This window comes from Numida meleagris, chromosome 8 (genome assembly GCF_002078875.1).
Source record: "Numida meleagris isolate 19003 breed g44 Domestic line chromosome 8, NumMel1.0, whole genome shotgun sequence".
Taxonomy (NCBI): Eukaryota; Metazoa; Chordata; class Aves; order Galliformes; family Numididae; genus Numida; species Numida meleagris.
Window position 1 is genome coordinate 3,053,808 of NC_034416.1, and position 18,729 is coordinate 3,072,536.

An 18,729-nucleotide genomic window follows, 5' to 3' on the forward strand; every position below is an offset into this window, starting at 1 on the left:
TCCCTTCTGTCTTTCTGATTCTGCTCATCTGAGGAGTGCCACATGGCTGTGGAGCTATGGATCACGGTAATTATGTGTTGCTGACGGATGGCTGAGTGCTTTAGGTCATCTTCCTCAGACCCTGAAGACCAACTTGTTTTTCCTTTCTTCTCTGCTTGCATGCGTTGCTGCCGTCTGGTTACCTGGTATTTGTCTGCTGCTGAGATGATGCTGGGATAGAGGAGGAGTTTCTGCCAGTCAGCAACTACAGATATGTAGTCCCTCACTCCCATTTTGTGGGAATGCACCAGCATCCTTATCATGGCCATGTAATGCATGTTGGCACACCCCTTGCCATTCCTAAGTGTGGAGCAGGTTCATGACACTTGCCCCACGGTACCCAGTGTGGTGTCATGTATTTATTCTATAGCTGTTGCTCCTCTTCTTGGAATGGGTTTTCTGGTCTTTAGCTTCTGCTCGTTGGCAGTGGGAATGGTAAATGAACAATTGATTTGGCTTTGAATCAGTTTTGAATGTGTGTGCCAGGTGCTAATATTAGTGAGTGCTGCTGTCACAGAAGATACACATTAAGAAATAGAGTTTACTCATCTTGTTCTTAAATAAGCACACCAAACACCTCTACTACATTGCCATAGCAGTGTTTGTGTTTGCTAAGGGCCATATCCAGTGTGTGATAAAACCGCTGGTGTAACCAGATGGGAAAACATTGATATCTCTAGCAAGTTGTTTACTGTGTTGTCAGTGCATTGAAGCTATCACAGTTTTTGCTAGTGTTATTAGCTGGGTTAACAGAATGCTCAGTAAATGGAGTTCATAATAGTTTGGGAGTGATTTTTCCAATGTAAAAAGTGGCTTAGATAGCTGCTACGGTTTTGGTAGCTCTGCTGGCTTTGAGGAAGCAGCCTTCAGGGTTTAAGTCTGATCTTCAGCCTCCAGTAAATGCAGATCAAACTGCTGTGCTATTCAGCTGCATATCTAGCACGCAGGCAAAATAAAGGCCTGCCCCAGGCACAGTTCTCTCCCTGAACTGCACTCATCTCTTCACTGATCACCCCTTGGATGCCGGCTGTGCTCTGACTTTCTATTTCTCTCCTTAAACACAGAAAATGCATTAGAAAAGAACATTTCCCGTGGTCAGAAACTGAGTGCATCCCAGGAGCGATACCTCCGGTATAGTTTTACTTTTAGTCATCTCAGAGTTACACAGAGAAAATGCCACAGTTGGTGACTCCACAGCATTACAACATGCACTTAATCCTAATAAGGAGGGAGAGGCTGTGGCTAGCAGGTTGTTTTTCATCTCATTTTGTTTCTAAACAAGCTGATAACCCGTTCTGAATCACGAGTTTGGAAGAGAACGTGGTGCTTTTGTCAGGCCCAGCACTGTTTGCAGGAACGTGTTCTTTTCCACCTGGGGAGCCAGTGGTCCAGAGATCCCGGGGTTATCCAGGACCCAAACCAAAATGATGCTGTCTCATGTTCAAAATTCCACATTCACGACTCACATGGGGATTGTCAGAAAGGTTAATCTGGCTTACGTTAAATCCAAGCAGGCTTTGGAGGAACCTTGACTGATTTCTCAATTGGCCCTCAGCGTGTGTGAACTGTGTGCTGTGCTGTGTGGAACTGAAGCTGGCACTTGGCGTTTTCGTGGTTGGCTGTGTGAGCCCACGGTTTGCAGGCAGCCCATCAAGGAACACTTTCTTAATTTGTTCACCTCTAATTGGCAGAGCCTACATTGTGCCGAGACGATACGCTTGTGCTTGCTTTTGCTTCCAAAGGCACAGTATTCAGGCATCCTTCCAGGGGCTAAAATAGAAATCTCTGAGAGAACCTGCTGCACGGGGTGATTAAAGAGATCAAATAAACCTGATTCGACCGAGCTGTGTTTCAAACGTTGCCCCACGCGCTGCTCGCTCCTGATACAACACAGGGCAAGTCAGGCTGGGTAGTGCATTGCTCAACAAGAAGCCTCACTGACTGAGGACAGCCAGCGTATGAAGGTGATAGGAAAGAGCGGGTGGAATGGAGAGCAGCGAGGCAGCCAGCTGACCACCACGCACCGCGGTGTGCTTTGGCTGCTGAGCTCATGAGTGCCCATGGGTTATGCCTGGGGAAGGCTGCTGGGCTGGGTGAAGTGCAGGAGGTCCTCAGGGAAGTTGTCGTTGTCATGAAGCCATCGCTTGTAAAATTCCTCCTCTGGGGGTGGCTTTGCTTTTATGACCTGTCTTGTCTTTGCGTGTCCTGTGCGTGGAAGGTGTTTAGAAACCGAAGTTTAACCCTTCTTGTGCCCTTTGCTTTCGTGCATCTCCTGAGCTGAGACTCCAGCGCGAAGAAGGGAGAGGAGGAACAGGAGGCAGGGATGGGTGTGGATGTTGGATGTGAAGGGAGAGAGCGGTGCGCTGGGAACTGCTTGTGCGGCAGGAGCGGAGGTGAGGGACCGGGCAGTGGTTCCGTGGGGAGAGGTGGGGGTGATGTGGGGTCAGGTGTTCTGGCAGGTGCATGAGGAGCTGGAAGGCAGGGCGGTGCATAGGTAAGGGCAGAAGGTGTGTGAGAGGGGAAGCGGGTCCGGGCAGGGGTGTTTAGGAGGGGAAGTGGGCAGGGGGCTGAGGCAGCGCGGGCGGGCGGGTGTTCCCGAGGAAGTGGGCGCGGGGTTGGGCGCGCGGAGGGGAAGTGGGCACGGGCTGGGGCTGGCGGCCGTGGGGTGCCCGAGCGGCTCCTGGGGGCGGGAGGGGCCGCAGCCCCGCCCGGTGCTCGGGGCAGCCCCGGGGCCGCGGTTCCCGGCGGAGGGGCGGGCGGCGGGAGGGAGGCGGCTCCGATAAAGGGCCCGCAGCGGGCGGCGCGGGCAGAGCGGAGCGGCTCCGGCGGCGGCGATGGGGATGCTCAGCCTGCCGGGCTTCCTTTCCTGCGGGAAGAAGAAGGTGGGGATGGGGTACGGGGCAGGTGGGCTGTGCGGGTACTCGGATAGGTATGAAAGCAGAAGGGCGGGTAAGGTATGAGGACACCTGGGCAGGTAGGAAAGCACCTGGACAGGTGTGGGGAAAAAACAGGCAGGTTACAAATGCACCTGAGCAGGCAGGGTATGGAAGTGCACCAGGTGGGCATAGGGGCACTTGGGCAAATAGGGTATGGTTACCTGGGCAGGTAAGGTATGGTGTACCTAGGCAGACATTAAAGCATCTGTCCAGATGGGAAGTAGGTAAATACAGGAGTATGGGGGGAACCAAAACAGGTGGGCAAAAGGGGAAGAGCTCAACACTTGGACAAGTATGGGTGTATCTGGGCATGTATAGTGGTAGGGTAGGGGGTCCCCGGAGGTGCTGCCCCCAGGAGCTGGCAGCACAGGAGCTAAGATAGGAGGAGCAGGGCACAACGTGCTCTGAAGATTCTTTGGGCTCCCTGGAAGGACCCTAACAGGTTCATGCTGCCTGGTCAAGGACCAGTTGGACTTGTCACCCTACCTGGCTCTGCTTACCCTAACTAACCTGCCCAGAGATGTCCAAGTGATGCTGTGGACAGATAAGTGAGGATACGACTGTCCTGCTTACCACTGGGGTGATCCTGAGCCTTCCCTCTTCTTCTCTTCCAAGGACTTCAATCTGTCAAATGAAAAAGATGCCCACACCAGTGACAGTGATGAGAACTCAGATCGTGGCAACTGGTCGAACAAAGCTGACTACCTTCTCTCCATGGTGGGCTACGCCGTGGGCCTGGGCAACGTCTGGCGTTTTCCATATCTCACCTACCAGAATGGCGGAGGTACCTGTACTGAATGGCAGTTCTGGGTGGGCACATCTTACTATCTCCATGAGCCATGAAGGCCAGCCCTGAGGCTGGATGTGTTTTGTCAAAGCTGGATGTGAGCATCTCACTGAGAATTGGGATGATGCCTGCTGATAGGAATGGGAAGAGGAGGAAGAAGCATCTTTATGCTTTTTGGTGCTGGCTGAGGAGGGGGATATGATTTAGTTTTAACTGCAGGCTTCCATCTGAGTATTGCAGAACTCTTCTGATTTTCTCATCACTCAATTGCACCTTATAGTCGGTGTGCCATTATCCACTGATAACCTAAATAGCTGTTCTCCTTCCTCAGTGTTTAGCACTTCGATGTGTTTATAGAGTGCAGTTGAGTCCTCTCTCAATCTTTCCTTTGCCTAGGCAAATGAGCTATGCTGGAGTAATTATCCAAGCTCAGTAATTATTCCCATCAGATTCTTCAGAATTGTGAGGCAGAAAACCTCTACCTGCTTACACAACGAACAACTGGCAAAGCCAAATGGAGGTTCTAGATTCCCCAACTGCTATTCCAGAGCTCTGTCTACCCACCAAGCAATCACTGGTAATTAGGGAGAGTGCAAATGCCTAGTAACCGCAGAGTGCTTACTTGTGTGTACTTATTTACTCTGCCCAACAGTCATTTTGAGTCAAATTTTGGACTCTAAATGCAATGCAGTTCATCCAACTGCATGTGGAACACAAGACGGCATTCTCGGTACAGTTTTATTGGCTTGACTTATTGGCCAGATTGCCTTTCTTATAGCTCTTGAATGAAATTGTGAAAACAAAATAAGTCAGGACATCAGCCTGTCTATTAGGCAGTCTGCATCTGCTGCAGCAGAAAGCTTGGCATTTAAAGCACGTTTGTGTTACTTCTTGTATCTTTCTTTGCCCCAGCTAATTCAAGGGGGCTATTCACATCCTTACATTACTGCAGGTATTTGCAGTTCCTTGTTGAACTGGGTCCTTGGTTGCTTTGAAGACAGACAGCAGAGGATGGATTTCTATCTGGTTACATGTATGGATATCGGGTTGTGTTTAGGAAAGCTGTGTTCTTGCTTTCCTCGTTCCTCGTGCGTGCACAAAAGAAGTGCCAATCCCTTCCACAGAACAGGGTTCTCATTGATGTCAGGTCAATGTGCACTCTAAAATGGGCTTACACAAGAGCCGTGCTGGGATCCTGTTTGACATAGGAGTCAGCGAACCATAGAAAATAATTTTCATGCTTTGACATCCCAAAGCTACTCTGACAGTGCAGCTGCAACTCATGGCTAAGGACATGAAGAAACGCTTCTGTCCCTGCTTAAATTAAAAGAAATAGGAAGAAGACCAAGCCTACGGCTGAGCAGTGCTCCTGTTTCTGTGAGAACAGTATCTTCAGTAGTCTTTGCAAAATCCCTTTAGCTCAATAAGGGAAATAATCTCATGTAAATCATCAGTTCTGGTAATTCACGTCTCTTCTTCATAGGTACTACTTACTCTTACAGAAAACGTTTAATATATAAATCTCTATATTCTGCAAAAAGCAAAAAAGCCACAGCAGGCTATTTGAGACAGGGAAAGGTGGGCATACAAAATGCAGTGAATACTGAAAGATTCATTGTTTTCTGCTTTTTTTCATTCTCCCTTCAGGTGCTTTCCTAATCCCATATACATTGATGTTGGCATTAGCTGGCTTGCCTTTATTTTTCATGGAATGTTCCCTTGGGCAGTTTGCCAGCCTAGGGCCCATTTCCATCTGGAGAATATTACCATTGTTTCAAGGTTAGTATTGTTAACTTCCTTCATTTTATTAATGAACAGGTGCAGATTGACAATTTCCTCATAGAATTATTAACTATGAGACGCTTTTTGTGATTGATTTGTGGAGAATACTCCTACTGGAACTGGGTTAGTGTTACATTCTCAGATAAATGTCTTTCTTATTAACAAACTGATAAGCAGATGCAGGTGATGATTTTGCATGAAGTTCCTAACTATGCGAGTGATTCATGCTAACTGCAGCAATCTGCAGAGAAGAAAATCACCACGTTTGCTGCACAATGGGAAAACCCCAGTTGCATGCCTGCCACTGCACATAAGAGACTGTGAATCAAACTTCATCTTATCGCTCTTTCTTTACACTACGTATCCCAAACAACTTGCAGGACAGTTCCATGTTGACGTGCTCGTTCTGCATTTGGCCATCAGAGTTGGTGCAGGCATGTAGGGTTGGTTGTTCGACTTGTGCAGTCATCCAGGACGTTACACTTGGTATGATCCAGTAGGTTAGGCTCCAGCTTAGTAAGATGAAGCCTCTTTTGTGGTAAGAGGGATCGTTGTATTTTGTTGTATTCTGCAGTGGTTATTTGCCTTTCTACGTGAGGGTTTGGATTTTACATGAAGACTTACATGTTTGGAAACATCCAACCACGTGCTTTACTCACTTATATCCAACCAGATCCTGTGCAGATGTGTGTAAAGGGCTACGTAATCGGTCTTGTTTGTCCTCTTTATCTACCTGACAAATTAATACAGGAACAAAGGTGTTTTTTTTTTTTTCCATTATACAATAAGAACTGTACTGCCCTCACCACCTTCTACAAAGCAAAAGAGATTACAGACTGGCTGCTTGACTAAATGCTTACTCTTTATGCCAGTCACTACTCGGCAGCACAACCAACCTTTCAAGAGAAGAATAGTGTGTTTATCTTCAAAGAAAAAGTCTATAGACACAACAAATGCTTTGTGTGTCTGTGAAGATATACATTTAAATATATTCCCTGAATGATTAGGAACTGCTTGGCAGATTTCCCCCAATTCGCAGAACAAAGTTCATTTTAGCAAAGGAGGATAACAGTATTAATGGCGGAGCTTTGCTAATTTGTGCTATTTCTCATTTATTGGCAAAACTAGTAATTACATAGGTATCTTTAAAATGATCTGTGCTAAGTTTTGTATAGTTTCTTCTGTTTTACTAAGAAATCAAAGCTTCCCCACTGAGCTAGGAGAGGAAAAAAAAAATACTGAATTTCTTCCTTAGACTTAATAACCAGTCCAATTATTTCTATGGGTCTAAGTTGAACCTTGTTTCAAAAGCATGTCTGGGATGGTCAGCTTGGATGACACCCTTCATTTCATGGCCTTACCTGTTCTGTCTGGTGGCTGTTCACAGTTATTAAAAGTAGCCTTTTGTCGCAAGAAGCCTTTCAAAAGTCAACTGAAGGCTCTTCAGTTTTTTCAACCAAAGTTTGGAGTAATTAAGGCTATGCATCTTTCTCTTTCATAGGAGTGGGTGTCACGATGGTCATCATCTCAACGTTTGTGGCAATCTACTACAACGTTATCATTGCTTATGCACTCTACTACTTGTTTGCCTCATTTCAAAAAGTGCTTCCATGGTCAGATTGCTTTTCCTGGGCGGATGAGTTCTGCAGCAAAACACGCCTAGGTACTGTACTCAACAGATATGGCTCAATATTACTCTCTTGAAAAAGTGTGTTTAGTGCTGTTTTCTGGGAGAGGTTACAGGAGCAAGATGGTAGCCATGGCTGGAGGAAGCAGTTCCTGGATTTAGATTCTAAACATGAGCATAATGCTTGTCATCTTCTCTTTCACCACTGTTAGATGCTTGGGAAATCTACAGAGACCCAGGCTGAACTTCCATTTTTTTTCCTTCACCTTTAAACTCTGATGTTTCTGGGAATTGTACGTACCAGGAGACATATTGCATTCCTATTTTACCATGCCTAATGGCAAAGCAAATACCTCTCTTACAGGAAACAAAAGTATTCCTATTGCTTTTATCAGGTCTGCTTTTATTATCCTTTGCCTCCCCTCTAGATATGGTAATGCTGAACACCAACAAGGCATTGATTTCACACTTTACTAATTGTTTAGAACATACCTTGGTGCTATTATTCTTGATGTGTGGCAGTGCATGTACTGCCAAACTAGTTTAAGGCAAAAGGTGAAGTTGGTGTGATAATGATTAGTTATTAGCCCAGCTGGAGACAATTTGCCGTGTAACCTCTGACACTATTAAAATAGGGACAGGATCACGCTGGGTTACGTTATTTAAAAATGCTGATGTAATTTTAACACAACTGTACATTTGAAAATATCTCATAAGATTCGTAGGTTTCGTAAAAATGAAGTTGAGATTCTTCATTTAGCAAAAAAGTTGCCACTTGCTTATGAGCAGAAAAATGCTTTAACCCTGAGTTTCTATGTGCTGGAGGAATATAAAATTCGGCTGAAGGTAGTGGCTTGAATATCCTTCAACCTGACTTCTATAGTAAATGCTGACACAGTGCTCTTGAGTATTGAGAGCAGGCCCTTAAAGGTCATCTAGTCCAACTCCCCTGCAATGTTATGTTTGTTGTGTGTGCTAGCTGAAGCTTTAACTGTTTAGAAAACATATTTGCCATCGTAGGCTGACTTCATTTTTTCAGTCACTGCTTGTTGATTGTCCCTTTTTTTTTTCTTGCTGTTTTTCTTTCAGTAAAGGACTGCAATGCAACGTTAGATGGAGAAATCGTTCATGCCAACTACTCGTTCATCACAAGCAACAACCTCACGTGTATCAATGACACCATCAGCTATAAACCAGTGCAATTTCCCAGTGAACAGTACTGGAAGTAAGTGAGAAACAATCTTGTCAGTGGGGATGAGCATGGAAATCTGTGCAGAAGGAACTTAAATTCTCATTGATGAGTGTGGGCCCTTAATTGTATGGAAGCAAATGAGCCAACATGTAGCAAGCTGAAAAATAATCCAGCTGGAGAAGCCTTCTCTTGAGTTCTGGTAGAGACTATGTGGTGTCTTTGTATATGGTATCTATTTTTTCCAGGATTTATGGTGTAAAATATTCTCACCTTAGTCATAATCTGAGCCTATTTTGAAATCTCCATTTCTTTAGCCACGTGATTTCTACCTGCCTGAGAACTGATTCTTGTCAGGGGCTCTTCTGCTGCTGTTAGAATTTCATGGTTAACTTGAAGGCATGATGTGGGACTCATAGAATCAGTAGCGGAGCTGAGGGCTGGAGGATGTTACAGAATGAAAACATGCAGTTACATATTGTGTTTTTCAGCTCCAACCATGCAGTTACAGCTGCTGCTTGCAGGATCTTGTGATATATCACAGAATCATTATGGTTGGAAAAGATCTCTAAGATCATCCAGTCCAACCATCAACCCACCCCTGCCATGCCCACTAACCATGTCCCTCAGTGTCAATGCCTATGGGGAACAGCTCATTTTCCTTCAGGAAGGGGCTGCAGAGGAGCAGGTGCATCTGTCACTGTTTTCACTGTGGTGTTTTGTGCTTCCAGTAAAGTGGCTCTTCAGCGCTCCAGTGGGCTAGATGAGACTGGCAACATCGTGTGGTACCTGGCCCTCTGCCTGCTCTTGTCCTGGTTGATCGTTGGAGCTGCCTTGTTTAAAGGCATAAAATCTTCTGGAAAGGTAAGTGGGGGGAAAAGCAGGCAGCAGATTCTGGCTTGATCCTACCCAGCGGCACTCCCAGTGTCAACTGGGCTGGAGGGAGGCCAGCACAAGGAAGGATGCGGTCCTAACCCACCACCTTCTGCTGGACTCACTGTTAGACACTACTGCTGCTCCTTGGCTTCAGAACTGTTACATAAAATATGAGTAAGGCACTGATTGCACAGCAGTTACTTGAGGCACTGCTCTCCTGGCTCCACCAGGGCTGCCCTGTGTTTGGAGACCGTGCTGTCACTCAGGCGATCCAGGCTGGGTGCTGGCAGCTTCCTGGCTGGCGGTGATGAACGTGTGCATGTGACAGCACATGCACACACGCCGTGGTAACACCCAATAATTATTTGCACCTACAGACTGGTTGAGATGTTTGGACAATAAAGGTCAAGCCCTGCTGGCAGTTGTGCGTGTGCAGGTTCCTACCAGGTTGTGAAATCTTGTTTGTACCCGAGGTTTCTGAGCTGCTTGTAGGGACCAGGTCCGTAGGTGCTTATTTGCAGGCTCTGGCTCTGCTGAACTACCAGGGCTGCCTGGGTTCTGCTGGGTAGGGAGGATCCTCTCCAGACCTCAGGCTGAATTTAATTCCTTGCTGCCTGAGGCCCTTCTCTTTAGTTTCTCATAGGTGATCCCCTTCCCATACCTCTTTCTAACCCCCGTGTTACATCTCCATTACTTATTCCTTCAATCTGTTATAAGGAACTTTCTCAGCCTTTCTGCGCTCATTTTTTTTTTTCTCCCTGATTCCTCTCATTGTGCCTTTCCACAGTTCCTTACTGCCTGTCTTGCTTTGCTCAGTCTAATATCTCCCCTTATTCTCCTTTCTATTTGAAGCTTTCTGCCTTCTGTCTCAGAACTTTGGAGTGGAGTATCTGTGCTTCCCCAGCATCATTTATAATGCTACCTCGTTCCTCTAAAACTTGCGTTAGTTGGGTTCCCTGCAAATGGCTCTTCTAATTGACACTTCTCTTGTATGGAGGTAAGGCTCTTTGAGGAGTAAGGTAAGAATCAGAGCTATCTAGCTGGGCAGGAATGAGGAAGAGATGAAGAGCTGAGAGAATTGACCGTTGCAGGCAAATATGAAGGAGGCCTTCAAAAACAGCAGACTCACCATGTGATGGTGCAGGGCTATGGGTTGGTGAAACCAGCACCATTATGTCAATTACCTGCCTGCGTAACACCGAAACCAAGATTTGAGGAACAATAGTATTGTTGAGCACAGCCTGCATGATAATAGCACTGCTGCTGGCCTGGATCCCACCACTCTAGAAGTTGTATAGATAAACAACTGGGATTTGTCTGGGAGACCTGAAAAGTCCTTGTTCCCAGTAAAAAGAAAAGTTTCCAGCATTGGGTTTTTTGTTTTGTTTTGTTTTTTTGGTCTCAACAGGAGATGTTTCCATCCTGATAACCTGATTTTGGCTGGCTGTCAGGTCTTGTTTGCTAGAAGCACTGCCTAGTAAGATACCTCTGGGGTAGTTGAGTCCAGGCCTTGTCACAGCAATAAATTATGTCAGAAAACATTTCTGAAACTGATCAAGAGCTATCTGAAAAGTGGATGTGCGGTTTGAGCCTTCTGCTGGAATGAAGCTCCAGAACTGGCTAAGCCAGATGATTAGTGCTTGACGTCTGCTCACCTCCAGTCCCACTTCCCTGATTGTAGGCTCTTTGTACCAGCAGCTCTCAGCCTAGACCCTTAGCATTCCTCATGCGTGGAGGGCTGTGCATCCCATCACTGCTAACGTGTGTCCCTGCTCTTCTTTCTGCAGGTTGTCTATTTTACTGCGCTCTTCCCGTATGTCATCCTGCTCATCTTGTTGGTGCGAGGAGCCACCCTGGAAGGTGCTCTGGATGGCATTGAATATTACATTGGGAAACAGTCCAACATCACCAAGTTGATGGAGGCAGAGGTGAGAGGCGGTGTCAGGTCCGGAAGTATGACACATTTCTGTGGTTATATGGGCTTGGCATTTACAGAACAATTTATTTTTTTTATCCAGACAAATGTTTCTGCGCTTTCTGCCCTGAGTTCTGTATTGACAGCTAGTTTCTGGTTTTCCAGCAACCCCAGCTCTATGAGAGCTCCAAGCCCCTGTTCTAGCTACTCTCAATCTGCTTCCTCCCTGCCACACCAGACAGCAGCAAATTCTATCACATTGCCTTTGAGCAGTTCTCCAGAGGCGTAGTTTCATCCTAGCAAAGCCTGAAGGGACGGCTCTTGGTGTGGGATCAAGCATTGCTCTTGCACGACGCCCACTTGCTTTGGCTGCAAGAATTTCAAGGAGCTTTATCAGAAAAAAATGGATACTCTCCATGTTTGAAATTCAGGCTGTGCGTTGCCCAGGGAATCACCTCAGGAAATTAGATGGGTAGGGAAGGGCGCTTTGTGCGAAGGAAGCCTGGATGATTTTTTGTTATAGTTCAGTACATTTCTTCTGCTTGGAGAAAAGCAAATATTCAGTGTGCTTAATTTGTGGCGTTTTATGTGAGCACTGGGCACTAACTGAGGGGATACAGCAGGGGCTCAATTTCCCTCATAAGTCATTTGGTTGGGTCATGGTGTGAAGAACAAAAGTTAGTGAGCACGTGGAAGCTCATTTCTGTAACCTGTCCTGGCTTTCCTTACTCATTGGCACTGTGACAAGACTCATATCTTGATGATCTACATATGTAAATGAATTGAATCTCTCCAAAGTTTGCCCAAGAAGGCTTAAATATTTGGCAGCATACTTGGGATGTGGCCTTCATGATTTCATAGAGGATATTGTTTGTGCTGGAGACTACACCGTCACCAGCATGCTATACCTGACCTATTCTGAAATTCATATGAAATAAAATCAGGTATTTAGACTAACGTAGAAGAATCTTGGAGCTTCCATAGACAGTAGACCTGAATAGCTATGATGTATTTAAAATAACATAACTCCTATGTTCTTGGTTCTGGTAGGTTTGGAAAGATGCAGCCACTCAGATATTCTACTCCCTCTCTGTGGCATGGGGTGGACTTGTTGCTTTGTCTTCATACAACAAATTCCACAACAACTGCTACTCGGATGCTATTTTTGTTTGTGTAACAAACTGCCTCACCAGCGTATTTGCCGGGTTTGCAATTTTCTCTGTCCTGGGACATATGGCATTTGTGTTGAAGAGGCCTGTCTCGGAGGTCGTGGACTCAGGTAGGCTGATTGTTGTGCTGTTGGTATGAGGACTGACTTTGAGCACAACGTAACAGTAACCTCCATCATTCCACTTCCTTCCAGGTTTTGATCTGGCGTTTGTAGCCTACCCGGAGGCTCTTTCCAAGTTACCAGTTTCCCCTCTTTGGTCCTTTTTATTCTTCTTCATGCTTCTGCTTTTGGGCCTTGACTCCCAGTTTGCCACCATAGGTGAGTGGGGTTTTAAGTAACTGATTGCTTTCCAAATGAACAGCACCTTTCTAAATTGTGCTCTTCAAAACCCATGCATATCTTTCCCTTGCAGAAACACTTACAACCACCATACAAGATATATATCCCAAAATGATGAAGAAGTTGAGAATGCCTATAACCCTGGGTGTGTGTGTATTGCTCTTCTTTCTCGGTCTTATCTGTGTTACTCAGGTAAGGCGTTACGCTTTGTTTTGGGAATGGGTTTCGTTATTCTGCAGGTGATAAACTTGGGTCAGGCCATCCCTTCCCAATGTGGCAAGTGCTTCCCCAAGTGCTCCTGTTTGCATGAGTCTGAGAGAATCAAATGCTGTCCATGTGCTTGGATGTGCAAACAGGAAATTCCCATGGGGAAGTGCTGGAGTACTTCAGGCTTTCTGTGGTTACTCAACTGAGATGTGCTTTTAAATAGAAGGCCTATAAATAGCCTGTGAGCCATCAACCTGACTACTTGCTACTCCGTTTAGAAGATTGTCTGTGTAATTTCAAGCATATATACACAGTGTGTCTGCAGCACTGTGGGAACTGCTGCTAGATGTGGATAGGACCTTTGTGTTCAGAACCAACTGCCGAACAGGACAGCATTTGAGAAATTCTCTATTCAAGTCACAGAAACATATTAGCACATCATTATTCCTCCAGAAATACGTAGGATTTTCAGTACACTGGGTGCTTTTTCTTGAGGCGATTGCTTTTACAGTTATAAAGGTTAATTGCAACGACTACATCCAGAAACACAGATCTGTATGTGTAATTGGACTGAGAATGTAGAGGAGCTCATTGTGGTGAATAGGCAGAAATGTATGGTCAAGAAAAGCACGTAGGTTATGAAACATGACAGGGGGATTTGCAAAGGACGTGGTATGAGAGAGTGTGAAATAAAAAGCTTGTTCCCTGCACTGTGATCCTGCTGCTGCATACAAGGGTTCAAAGCCCTGTTCAACCAACATGGGAAGCTTGTGTATGTAAGAACACGAGCCTACCAGTGCTGCTAACCGGCACAGCCATTCCTGTAGCTCAGCATTAAAGCTGATGAAGCAGTCTTTGCCAGCATTTAACCTTTATTCTTTATCAGCTTCTCAGGAACATGGGGCTTTAATGCTGTAAGTGCCAGATTTGAATCTTGCTATCAGCTTTTTATATACACTTATATCTTGTTCATGTGCAGATCTATGGTGTTTTGTCAGATGTGCTTTCTAATGTTTCATAGAGATGTTTGAATGAAATAATGTTTGCGAATGTGTCCTTTAACCCAGAGAATCAGGAATTTGAAAAGCTCAGACTGGTGGTTAGTTAAACTGGTTTGAACAACAGAACTTATTTTATTTCCACGAAGATATTATGGGAACTGGGTAAATTTTTACCTCTTGTTTTTCCTGCAGGCAGGAATTTACTGGGTTAACTTAATAGATCATTTCTGTGCTGGATGGGGAATCCTTTTTGCTGCAGTCCTGGAGATAATAGGCATCGTCTACATTTACGGTAAATTATTTACACTGAAAAGCCACAATTTGACCATAGATTTGACTATACAGTTACAGAGCATACATTAAACATTTGTTTCTGCAATAAAATGTTTATGACTTCTTAATGGTTAAAGCCTTTCCTCTAATTGTCATAGAACTGGAGATATTGATCTTGACCACTGCTTTCCTTCTGCTGGTTTGAAGTAGGCGCACCTGCAAGATCCATACGTGCTTTACAATGCTCCATGTGATTGTTTTTCAACAGGAGGAAACAGATTTATTGAAGACATTGAAATGATGATCGGAAAGAAGAGCTGTTTCTTCTGGATGTGGTGGAGAATGTGCTGGTTTTTCATTACTCCAGTGCTGTTAGTGGTGAGTACAGATGACTGGATTATATTAGTGTGACAGTATTTATTGATTTGGTGATGGATAGGTTCCCATGTAAATGTTTAGGGATGAATTCCCAAGCTCTGTATGCAAAGATGAGGTGTGACTGAGTCAGTGGAGCATCCTATTTATTATCTATACCACTGATCATGGAACCATTAAGGTTGGAAAAGGCCACTAAGATCACCACGTCCAACCATCAACCCAACCCCTCCATGCCTACTGACCATGTTCCTCAGTGCCACATCTCCACCTTTCATGAAAACCTCCAGGGGCAGTGACTCCACCATCCTCTCCAGGACAAGCTACACCTTCAGATCCAGCAAGCTGGATCTACACTCTAAGGAGTAACACAGAGCCAACCAGAATGTCTATTTTAGCAGCTGGTTTCTCATCGTTGCTGACTGAGAGTCTAGGTTTTCAATATATTCTCTTGTTTGATAGAAATCCCATTTTCTGGACAGATCTCTTGCATGTGTTTACTCTTCAGATGTCCAGATGTTTACCTGTCTGAGATTTCTCTTTGTTCTGTCACAAGCCTCTCAGGTTTTCATTACTCCTGTGTTCCTAGCTGTGACTGTAGATTGTTGGACTTAGTCTGTATGACAGAACTTAATATCCCAAATCCAAGAGCAGTGGCAGGTCCCTCTGGCAAGAAGGCATTGTCTTTAATCTCTTGAAATTATAATTTAGACGATGTTCCTTATAAATGCCTTCCTTCTGCCACCATTTAATATTAGATTCTTTCTTGCATTCCTGTAAGTAAAGGAACATGGGAGCACATATAACATACAGAGAAATATGTTACTGAGTGAGTTCAGCATCTAAGTCCTCCAATGCTGGGCCCCAGCAGAACCCAGAAATCTAGTTCTGTTTAAATGGAGGTACACTTAAAGTCTTGGGTTGCATGTCAACATCCTCTTTGACTTCTGTCCTCCAGTCTTACTGCTTGGCCATGGCTGAGCACCAAATCCTGTACAACAAATCTCACATTCAGAAAGCAAGAAGAAACTGCAGAATTTGTAGATAGGTTCGGTTTTGTTTTAAACTAAGTTGGAAATACATCACATGTTGAAGTCACCTGGAAATCTGCTTCTCTCTCCTATCTATTTCTTTATATATATTTTTAAATAGGCAATTTTGGTCTGGTCATTAGTCACGTTTTCAGCTCCCACTTACGGCTCAGTGCCATATCCAACCTGGGGAACTGCTGTTGGCTGGTGTATGATCATCTTCTGTGTCATCTGGATTCCCATTGTGGCTGTTGTAAAAGTACTTAAAGCTGAAGGAAACATTTTTCAGGTAAGAGCACCAAGAAGTGGTTGTTGTCCCCAGTTTTGCTTTCCATGACATTATCAGGAATGTCTATGCCTTCTCCTCAAGGGCATGTTCAATACCTCAAGGTATCATCAACTCGATTTATACACCAAAGCACATCTTTGGTAGTTACATGGGAGGCAAATTCACCCTATTGTGGTCGGGAATTAAGATAAAGTCTATTTATCTGGGAGTGTGCCCACATATTCAACAGTGATTTTCATGGTTTCTGTTGTTATTCCACTTCTTAGAACATTATATATATGTTATATTATATACATTATATATAATATATATTATGTATAATATATACATATATATACATGTATATATATACACGTGTAGATATGTGTGTGTATATATATGTATGTATATGTGTGTGTGTATATTTTTTTTTCCAGAAAATTCATATCTTTATATTAATTTTGGGAATTTTGCCTCATATTCCTCACTGAAATGAGCAAGTACAAGATCTGGTGTTTTTTCTTCTTGCCAGACTTTGCAGGAAGAGTCCTGCTGGTCACAGCTTTCTCTGCCTGTTTTACTTCAGCAGCTGAATCCATCCAGAATGTTTTATAAAACATAGATGGTTTGTTTGCTGTTTCTTGAGTTGCAGGGCATGTTTAGAGTTACAGCTTTACTGAACCTAAAAAATAGCCTGGAGTTAGGTAAGATATGAACTGCCTCTTGTTATTGCTTTTCAGCGCATCGCAAGCTGCTGCAGGCCCACAGCAAACTGGGGTCCCTACCTGGAATGTCACCGAGGAGAAAGATACAGCCATGTTGTCACTCCCAAAAAGGAAAAGGAACACGAGATTCCGACTGTGTCCGGCTTTACGTACTTTCGAGAATGAGATGGCTGTTTGCATGATCAACTTTTAACATAGACGTGTTTCTCCTTTAACTGTTAGAAAGTGACAATGCAAAAACAACAATCAACCCTCTGCCCTTCCAAGTTCAGCCTTCAGATGCAAGCAAGCCCTATTATTTATTTGTAGTGTTGTATGCTTGGGGAAGAACAGACCTCCCCAGATAACCAGGTTGAGAGGGCAGGAAGAGGCTTTGCAGCCTCCCTGGGCTGATGGACTGGGCATGCTTGGTCCCATCCCACCAGTAACCAGCTGGACTGTGCCTACTGGTGTGGAGAAGAATAAAAACGCACTCTGATACTCCCCAGCTACATGAAATTTAAGCCAAAAGGTGCTGTACTTGCATGCACGTCTGTGCTGTGGTCAGTGTGCAGCTCTACCCTCTGCTGTGCCCCTTGCAGTGCTGAATGGGGCTGTGCTGCTGCATAGCCCTGCAGCTCAGGGAACATGAAGTATTTTTCTCTAAACCTGGCTCGATGCTGTGAGGCTGCTCAGGATCTGCTGTTCACTACGCAGCATGTTCATGTTGTCTATGAATCTAAATACTGAGTGGCAGAAAGTTGCCATCACTGGAAATAACACGCTGAGAAGCAGGCTGCTCTACCATTATTCCTCCTGGAGCCCCCCAAGTCACCTTTTGTTGTGTCATGCTCCATGCCCAGCATTCAGCCACCTATCATTCAAAAATCCCATATCCCCAATAATCTGTCCTTGGGCTCTGCAGACCGAAATGGCAACCTTTAATTTCTGTTCTCCATGCAGCCACTGAGGCTTGTTCTCTGCTGGGATTCTCCTTGCAAGGGAGACCAGAGTGCTTTCTAAAGGTTCAAACAGTGTTATCAGTCTTCGGGTAGAGCCAAAAGAAGCAGAACCCCCCAAATGAAGGTTAAATATTGGACAAGTCGTCCAATATTTGCTGAAAATCATGAGGTTACTCAAAAGCTGGGAAGCTTGTAATGTATTTGGGAGAGCAGACCTTTGCTTTTACCTAGGAGCTAGTGGGGTAGGTGGAGAGAACCCAACCTCCCTCAAAATAGGACTGCATTCCCAGAAAAGAAAACCCCCCCAAAACAAGACCTATGGCATGAATGCATGCATTTTGTGTGCTGGGGAATGTCTCTCTCACTGTGATAATGGTTCCTTGGGAACAATGCAGCAGGGTTTCTCGTCCCTTCCTCTCAGGGCTTTGTCACTGTTTCTGAACACTGAAGGATGGAGGATAGTGGCTCGTAGCCCGAGACGCGCACCTTTGCTCTATGTTTTATACTGATGTTTTTGTGGCAAATCAACACTTGATTGCAAATAAAATGTAATTTTCTGTTTGTAATGGCTCTTTGGAGCTGGAAAATGAGATTTCAGCCTTTTGTGTGGAGCTGGGGGCAGCAGTCGGTGGGCTGGGAAGTACCACCCCCTCTGCAGTGTTTGGGGACGCTGAACTGGAGAGGTTCAACCTGCAGAAAGGCTTTTCTTGTTGAAGTTAGGACTGAATGCAATAGCCCTGTTTTGGAGCTGGCTCAGAACATATGGAAGGTAACCAAGAGGTGGTGGGGAAGCAAGTTGGCCAAAGCAGCTCCAAAAGAGCCCCAGGAGAGCTCTGGCAAGAGATACTGAAGGCGAACACTTGGTTCCCATTTACTGCCCTGCAGAGAGACCCTGCTGCTGCACATGGGGCTCCTCTGAGGCCTCCTCTGCTCTGAACTGCTCATAGGTGTTTCTAAGAGCCAGTTTCATGATGATGTACCAATGAAGCTTCCCGGAACAGTGACAGAAGACAACTTCTCACGGGCTGGCGATCCAGATTCGGATGTCTGCATCCCCCATCTTCTCAGTGCTTGCAATCTTTCTGTTCACTTTTTGGGTGAGCTGCTTTTCTCCTCATTATGCGAAGTGCTGGCATCTGCCAAGGAGTTTTAAAGAATGTGTAGGAGTTGGCATTCATATTCCTCACTGATCACAGCTCTGGCCCAGCCCCTGGGCTTGGTTGTACAATGGCTCATGGGGGTTACAC

At 45.1% G+C, this 18,729-nt stretch overlaps 1 protein-coding gene across 3 annotated transcripts; it reads left to right on the forward strand.

The window, feature by feature from the left end:
• On the forward strand, window positions 42-18,048 carry SLC6A14 (solute carrier family 6 member 14). 3 transcript variants are annotated; one of them, XM_021406280.1, is made up of 15 exons: window positions 42-66; window positions 2,317-2,432; window positions 3,591-3,759; window positions 5,410-5,541; window positions 7,046-7,207; window positions 8,261-8,396; window positions 9,092-9,224; window positions 11,024-11,164; window positions 12,202-12,430; window positions 12,515-12,640; window positions 12,735-12,853; window positions 14,062-14,161; window positions 14,411-14,520; window positions 15,670-15,837; window positions 16,557-18,048. In XM_021406280.1, the coding sequence occupies exons 1-15, from the start codon at window positions 57-59 to the stop codon at window positions 16,704-16,706; spliced, it is 2,001 nt and encodes a 666-aa protein (XP_021261955.1). In that variant the 5' UTR covers window positions 42-56; the 3' UTR covers window positions 16,707-18,048. The 3 variants fall into 3 exon arrangements, with proteins under 3 accessions (XP_021261955.1, XP_021261958.1, XP_021261956.1); XM_021406283.1 differs by lacking the exons at window positions 42-66; window positions 2,317-2,432 and adding an exon at window positions 1,879-2,003; XM_021406281.1 differs by lacking the exons at window positions 42-66; window positions 2,317-2,432 and adding an exon at window positions 2,766-2,921.

Coding starts and splice junctions, on each gene's coding strand:
- SLC6A14 (XM_021406280.1), top strand. Junction 8,397..9,091: donor CCCAGTGAACAGTACTGGAA/GTAAGTGAGAAA, acceptor TTGTGCTTCCAG/TAAAGTGGCTCTTCAGCGCT. Junction 12,854..14,061: donor GTCTTATCTGTGTTACTCAG/GTAAGGCGTTAC, acceptor TTTTTCCTGCAG/GCAGGAATTTACTGGGTTAA.